Source organism: Tarenaya hassleriana, unplaced genomic scaffold (genome assembly GCF_000463585.1).
Source record: "Tarenaya hassleriana unplaced genomic scaffold, ASM46358v1 Cleome18, whole genome shotgun sequence".
NCBI classification, from domain to species: Eukaryota; Viridiplantae; Streptophyta; class Magnoliopsida; order Brassicales; family Cleomaceae; genus Tarenaya; species Tarenaya hassleriana.
This window is the reverse complement of record NW_010965216.1, coordinates 1360834-1369038: the sequence shown is the minus strand read 5'-3', so window position 1 is coordinate 1369038 and position 8205 is coordinate 1360834. Positions and strand designations below refer to the sequence as shown.

The following is an 8205-nucleotide window of genomic DNA, read 5'->3' as shown; positions in this document are numbered from 1 at the left end:
TATATATATATATATATATATATATATTAGCTTAGTGGTGAGCTTTTTCTTCTGTTTTTTTGTTATTTGTTCTACTCGCAGGCTAATTTGGTGCCAAAGCTGGTAAGGCAGATGGCAAAAGCTTGGAAAGCCGACAATGGCTGCCTGTAGTCAACAGTGAAAGTATCATCACCGACCTTACCGAACTGCAGAAGCACTGTCTCTTCGTCTCCTTTCCCACTCGGCTGGCTCAGCTGGAAGTTCTTGACCGATGCCACCGTCACTCTCCCATGGAAGTTCAGGCACCAACACTGTAAATGCTCGTGCCATCTCGGCGCTTTGTTCTTCAGTATCGTCACACCAGACCCTTCTCCTACCTCGGGTTTGTCTGAATCGGTCGGCTTCTGGTTCAGGGATGTATTTACTGGGCATGTAGTAACAGAGCAGACCATTCTTCTCGGACCTCTCGATTTCAAGAGGTTGAATTTGTAGGAGACTTGCCCGACTTCGAAGTTGCCGGACGAGACTTGCGGGCTTATTCGCTTGGATGCGAATCTCCGACTGGCCCTGTGGCTTGATGGTTTTGCCCCGCTGTGTGGCGGTTGACTGTCGTATATTGTGAAGTTTGTCCCTAGGAAATCCGATCTGCCAGAAAAAAAAAAAAAACGTTTTCTTCTCGGGTTTACAAAGATAGGGCAAAAACAGAGTCTGCTGCATAGAGTTTTTTTACCTTAATTTTCCGACATAAGCGTTGCTTCCTTGAGAGAAATCATCAGCATCAAGGGATATTATGTATTCAGTATAAGCACCATTTCTGAACCTTCGGGCCGCCAGAAGAAACTTCCCCTTGTCAGTGAATGCTGTTAACCAAAAAAAGACACAAATGTGTCAATTATCAAATTTACTTTAACTGTATAAAATCGAACGATTCCTTTAATGCTTTTTATGTCTTCCATGATACAAAGGACATGAAAAACTGTAACGCCCTTACAAATCTGAGACTCTAAAAATTGGATTAAAAAAAAGTTATAACAGTGGTCAACATTTATAACATGATTGGTTGGGAAGTTTCTTCATTGACCACTTCAATAGATTGTCGGATGAAAGACTGAGACACGCAGAAATCTCTATCTCTATAGCAAAGTCATAACATCATTCTCACTCACAACCAGACCTGACTAAGCCACAAACAAAGTCATATTTTCAGGCTTTGACTGAGTCAACTCTCTCTCTCTCTCTCTCTCTCTCACACACACACACAAAAACACAGACTCACTTCTAATGCATGCATAATGTAGCTGATGAGGGTCCTACAATTCTCTTGGATGAAGAAACATACCCAGTAATAAAAATGGTTACTTACATGGAGTAAGAGCAAGATACAAGAACAAAGTCGATGTCCTCTTGTTCCGCCTTATAAGACACTGATTCGGAAAATCTCGGGGACCTGGCTGCATCACGGAGAGAACCAACAGATCTCAGTTACCCATTTCGGATTTTAACAAATGGAGAGGCCACATTGAGTTTGAATGTAATACAAGCAGATAGCATCATTGTTAAAGATATGAAATTGAGGCATATCAGTGGCATACAATGTCAAGAATCGACACCATTTAATCGCTAAAATCTTGTAACCTTATTGTGAAAACTTCACAACTAAAAGGGGACACAAGAAGAAAAGAGCTAGGAATTGTTGCACACAATCTATTTCCCCAATACAGATAACAAAATTTTCCCAAGAATTTTGTAGAAACCGATACGATTGCCAACCAATTCTCCTAAGCATTCCACCAAATTGTGCAGCAAGGTCATATATTAGCTGACGAAGTTTGTTCAACTATATTCCTCAAATGCTATAAACACCAAACTTTGCCATATCCCCAATTTCTGTGGACAAAATTCCAGAATGGGAAAAATACGGAAATCAATTATACAGACTTCAGGGAGATGCTGTTTAACCCTAATCAAACAGAGCAAACACTAAACCATTCAAACTAACGTGTAAATTTACCGAATCTAGATCAGCCGTCGATACTCATCAACCAGAATCGCCAGAGATACCCCGTATAATCAAATCGGAAAGAGAGAACAGAAATCGAAGAGGGGGACCACAGGAGAAATCTACCAGTTTGAGACAAGAAGGGAAGGTGATTTTGCCGGAGGTATCAGGAGATCTAACAATCTCCCTGGTGATCTCCCTCCACTTCTTCGAAACGCAGGCGCAGGTGACGACATCCCGCCGCTGCGGCCACCGGTCCTCGGTCTCCTCAACGCGACGTATTATCTCTCCAAGCAACTCCGGGAGCATCGCGGACCATGACCCGGTAATCTCAGACTCCGGAGGCGGAGGAGGCGGCGAGGACGATTCTTCCGCATCGGCGGCCGCCATCGCCCCCACGGTTTCCCCTTGCTGGTCCCCGAACGACCGCGAGAAACTCCGAGAGAAGAAAGATCGTCGTAGAGGCATTTGCGAAAGAGAGAGATGAAATCTCTGATTTGTAAAGAGAGAGAGAGAGAGAGAGAGAGAGAGAGAGAGAGGAGGAGGAGGAGAGAAGTTGGTTTCGGGACGGAGCTGGAGAAACCGAACGTGCGAAATCTGGTGTGGAGTGACCTTTCCGCTAAACTGACGGAGCGGTGACGGGTAAAATAGGTGACAAAGGAGCGAATGAGGAAATCTACGGACACGTGTCGTTTCATTAGTGGTGAGACAGTGAATTCTGATTGTAAGGAGAGATTCTATGCTACAACTAGGGATGTACATAATATCCGGAAAAACCGATCCGATCTGTTATTCAACTCGTATCTGAATCGAAAATTCGGATATCCGGAATCCACAGATCGGATATGGATATTGGTTTCAAAATATTTGTCGGATACGGATCGGATACGGATATCAAAATAAAAATATCCGATATATTCAATCTGATCCGTACTTTTTAGTAATATTAAAAATATATGGCTAGTTTTGTAATTAGTTTATATGTAAGGATAACTTTATAAAAAATAAAACTTAAGTTAGGGTTTTGTCAAGAACACTCCTACGTGAGTTCTTCTTCTGCTGCCGCTTTCCTTCTTTGTCTCTCTCTCCCCCTCTCTCAGTCTCTGCTAATTCTCTGTTCTTCTGCCTTCGCCTCCGCAGCTACGTCACTCCGCTCTCCTCCGGCGGTGCTCCCCCGCCTCTGTCCTCCACAATCCTCCACGCTCCGTCGCCGATTGCACAGTGTGGTTGTTGCTGCTCGGCTCACCTCTCATCTCACTCTTAACTTGAAGGCTTTCTGCGAGCTGTCTAACGGTACCTTCTGACGCATTTGTCAGGATCGCTAGTTGTGTCTTTGTGAGTGTTACTGTCCTTAGGGTTTCATGCAAAAGATTGACATCCAATTTTTCTTGTTTAAGTTCTCTGATCTGGAAGTTTCTGGAACATCGGTGTTCTGCTTCTTGTTTCTAGTGGAATCTTATAGGTTTGGTTGTTGTTTTCCTTTATGTGGGTATTAAGAACATATCGGGATGGAATTGATAGGTAGGGACGGAAAAGATTGTTGATGCAAGTGGAAAGAGAGTGTTGCTGGAGTTGTAGGCTTCTTGTATTCCGCTAATTTTGTGGAACTCATTATTTTTTTATTTTTTTTGTTTAGATGGAGTATGTAGCAGAAAACTCAAAGACGCCTATCAACAATTCAGTCCCGATTACAGAGGAGACAAACTCAGTGTCTGTGCCGGCAAGTGACGAGAACGTTGGATCTCAGGTACCTAGACCTCGATCACATGTTTGGGATCATTTTGAAAAAACAAATGAAGGATTGAAAGCTAGATGCAATCATTGTTCTGGATTGATTAGTTGCCGAACAAAAAGGGGGAGCACCACTAGTGCAATGCTTAATCACTTGAAAACTTGTTCGCGTTTAGTACGTGATATACCTGATGAGAAGCATGAGGAGAAGACGAAAAAACAAGTAACTTTGCATTATCGATTGAAAAGGGAGGTTGATGAAGTAGATAGTTCCCCCTCTTATGTGCAATTTGATCAGGATGCGTGTCGTAAGGCATTGACGAGAATGATAATTATAGATGAGTTGCCTTTCCGACATGTAGAAAAGAAAGGGTTTGAAGATTATACACATGCGCTTCAACCTTTATTTTCAATACCGTCTCGAAGGACTTTAGTTCGTGATTGTTTGAATCTGTATGTGGAGGAGAAGAATAAGCTGAAAAAGTTTTTCAAAAGTTATACGGCTGGTGTTTGCCTTACCACAGATTTATGGACATCCACTCATAATCTTATCTACATGTCTTTGACGGCACATTTCATTGATAGTGATTGGATGTTACAGAAGAAAATCATCAATTTTTGTCAAGTAACTAGTCATTCCGGTTATATAATTGCGAAGACAGTTGAAAGATGTTTACTTAACTGGGGAATCGACAAAGTGTTCTCTGTTACAGTAGACAATGCAAGTGTGAGAAATAATGTTCTCTCTTGCATTGATACGTAATATAAGTCAATAATATATACAGAAGATAGGTGTTATATCTAAGGGATTACAAGAGAAGATAAATGAGGTTGTTACATATTATAAGCAATCACGTAGATTTGATACTGTCGAATATTGATCTTTGATTGAGTCAATGATTTCCTTCCATTACGCCCCCTCAAGAGTGGTGTCGGGTGAGACTCCGATCTTGAGTCACAAATCTTCAAAGCGAGTTTGCGGTAATGGTTTCGTAAGGCCATCGGCAAGTTGATTGGATGAAGAGACATGTGAGACTCGTAGTTGTTTGGCTTGGACTAAACTCCTTATATAATGATAATCAATCGCAATGTGTTTCATCCTTGAATGAAATACCATGAGAAGATAAGAAATGTTTGAGAGAAATAAACTCTCCCCCGTTATCCGAATAGAGTGAGATGACTTTGGTTTGAAATCGATTTTCGACGAGGGCTTTAAACTTAACAAAAATTTGATGGACATCGGATTTATTTTTAAGTGGGTACAGTCATGTATATCGTGTATGATGATCAACAAATATAACAATAATATTTGTAACCATCAAATGATAAAACGGGAGATGTCCATACATCGAAAAACAAGATTTCAAGTGGTCGAGAAGAGGACAAGGTGGAGATTGAGAATGAGTGTTTATGACTTTTATTGATGAAACATGAATCACAAGACAACGGTAGACTCGATTTGTTGGACGTAGGAAGAGAAAAACACGACACGATTTTATTAAGGACCTCACTCGAGGGATGACCTAAACGGTGATGCCATTGAAAGAGAGATGTTTTGACAGTGGGAAAGGCTCGGGGTAATGAGGTGGACTTGTGGGAAAGGAAAGGCCATTCGTACACACCATGGTTAGGCCGCCCGCAGACCATTGTTGTTCCCGTTTTGCGATCCTTCACCTGAAATTGGTCAGAGAAAAATTCAACAGAGACATCGTTAGAGGAACATAGTGTTGGGTTTCCTGGGATCTCATCAGCGAATCCTATTCCTAAGAGATCGATTCTAGGGTTTGCACAGCGGATGAAAACCAAAATTTTAATAAAACCCTAGAACCATGCTTCTATGATTCATAGAAGAGTAAGACCGTTAACCTCAATCGATCTGGGACCTGTTTCAATTGAAGAACTCGTTCGATCACGAAAGGGAGGAAGAATACCTCGCCTCTACACGTATTCACACCTCGGGATGGATTCCAACCTTTGGAACTTGTCTGCTAGGACTCGAATCTTCTATTCGATGATGTGCTTTGAGAAAACGTGACTTAGATCACTTCTTGGACCCTCTAGACTCTCCAAAAAGGTCTCTTGAAGTTCTTTAGGTCGACCACCACTTATTACGGTTAATTTTCTCCTTTTTTTTAAAGTGATTAACCCTAATTCCGGATTTTAAATTAAATCCGAAACCCAGACCGAACGGACTGCTTAGTAGTCCATTCGGTCTGGACACTTGGTCTGTTCGAACCAGTCACATAACTCAGTCCGTTCGTTCGGATTGGTCAGTCCGTTCGGTCCAACACTTGGTCCGTTCGGACTGGACTCTCTAGTCCGTTCGGTCCAACAACTTGGTCCGTTCGGACTAGATGCTCTAGTCCGTTCGGTCCACACCTAGACCGAACGGTCCGGACCTATTGTCCAGATTTCTCGACGTTTTCTTGTGCATTTGTCCTTCCCTGCGTGTGTGACCCTGTAGGCTCATTCGATATAGCAGTATAACCCGAAATCTCTATTCCGGATATACAAGTCATAGGCGGTCTCTAGCAAGACACTATGACTACCTATCTCGAATAGAGTTTGTTCTTGATCTTACGAACGCCAAAGATGATTCCGGTTGATGATCCTTTTGTATCACGATATCATATGTCGAATATAAGGCATGGACAAGCCACCTTATCTGATTCGACTGCTTTCTCGTTCACTGAGTTCGACTGTCTGAAATAGACGACGTTCGTCTATAGTGCGGCCACACATTTCTACAGTCTCGCTCACACGAGGGGCCCAGCGATATCTCTCTCTTTTACGAGAGGTACAAATCCTGTCTTGACTATCTACAATCCTGCACATGATTCGTTTCGTACCTGATACACGTCTTTATAGTCCTCCTGTTACGCAGGACATTTGACGTATTCAAAGCACGAAACTCCTCATGTTGGATTCCGTAGACATCTCAGGTCTTAGGATCCAATCATGCAACCGTCATATGAGATTCAAGTCATGATGCTAGTCCATGTGACAATCTCATGTGGGTCAATCCAGTATTCCGTTCTCCAACGAATACCTATGATTGTGATCGTATCCAATACGCCATATGAGATTCAAGTCATGACGCTAGTCCATGTGACAATCTCATGCGGGTCATCCAGTATTCCGTTCTCCAACGAATACCTATGATTGTGATCGTATCCAATACCTATGATCATCTATATGATCATCAATCACACATCATACTAGTCTTGTTATATCATTATTCCCACAATGTTCCATGACTAGGGAGTTTAGTATTGTTCATAACAATACATGGATTTCATAACATATTAAAGCATGCACAATATGCAATGAATCAAACACTCATCCATAAACTATAGAAAGTGTCAGTACATCAAATGTATCTAAGTAAAGCTCGCAAACAGTACATCATAGAGCACTAAACCAACAATCTCCCACTTGCTCTAATCATGGACTGCTAAACATCTAATGCCCATATCCCTAACATGACCCTTATGCGTTGACGAAGGGAGAGGCTTCGTCAACGGATCGGCAATGTTGTCATTTGTCGACACTCTTCAAATGTACACGTCTCCTCTGTCTATGATCTCCCTGATAAGGTGAAATCGTCTGAGTATGTGTTTGGATCGTTGATGGGATCTGGGTTCTTTCGCTTGTGCGATTGCTCCATTGTTGTCGCAATATAGAGCAATGGGGCTATCAGCACTAGGAATGACACCCAAGTCACCAACAAACTTTCTGATCCAAACAGATTCCTTTGTTGCGTCCGACGCTGCAATATACTTAGGTTCTGTAGTAGAATCTGCAACGGTCGCTTGCTTGGAACTCTTCCAGCTAACAGCGCCTCCGTTCAAGCAGAAAACATAGCCAGACTGCGATCTGTAGTCATCCGGGTCTGACTGGAAGCTAGCATCGGTGTAACCCTTTACAGCGAGCTCGTCTTCCGACCCACCGTATACCAAGAACACATCCTTAGTCCTTCTCAAGTATTTCAGGATGTTCTTGATGGCGATCTAGTGCGACTCACCTGGATCTGACTGGTATCTACTCGTAATGCCCAACGCATAGGATACATACGGTCGAGTACAAAGCATGACATACATGATCGATCCAATCGCCGAAGCATATGGAATACGATCTATGCGTTCTCGCTCATCAGGTGTCGCAGGACACTGACTCTTGCAGAGAATTGTGCCACTACTCATCGGTAAGGTTCCTTTCTTGGAATCTTGCATCTTGAACCGTTTCAAGACCTTATCGGTGTAAGTACTCTGACACAATCCTACAAGACGCCTCGATCTATCTCTATAGATCTTGATGTCTAGAATATAGGCCGCTTCTCCTAAGTCCTTCATAGAAAACTGTGTTCCTAGCCAAGACTTAACGTCTTCCAAGGTAGGAACGTCATTCCCTATAAGGAGAATGCCATCCATGTACAGCACTAGAAATACAACCGTGCTCCCACTGACCTTCTTGTAAACACATGGCTCATCTTCGTT

The 8205-nt window shown here is 42.5% G+C and overlaps 1 protein-coding gene and 1 pseudogene across 1 annotated transcript; one reads left to right on the top strand and one right to left on the bottom strand.

The window, feature by feature from the left end:
* Positions 1 to 6: 6 nt before the first annotated feature.
* On the bottom strand, positions 7 to 2528 carry LOC104810438 (tubby-like F-box protein 7). Its single transcript, XM_010536738.2, has 4 exons — positions 2105 to 2528; positions 1343 to 1430; positions 710 to 839; positions 7 to 624 (listed from the first exon to the last, which is right to left on the bottom strand). The coding sequence occupies exons 1-4, from the start codon at positions 2444 to 2446 to the stop codon at positions 72 to 74; spliced, it is 1113 nt and encodes a 370-aa protein (XP_010535040.1). The 5' UTR covers positions 2447 to 2528; the 3' UTR covers positions 7 to 71.
* A 103-nt stretch (positions 2529 to 2631) lies between these two features.
* Positions 2632 to 3439, top strand: LOC104810437 (annotated as a pseudogene).
* The last annotated feature ends 4766 nt before the right edge of the window (positions 3440 to 8205 follow it).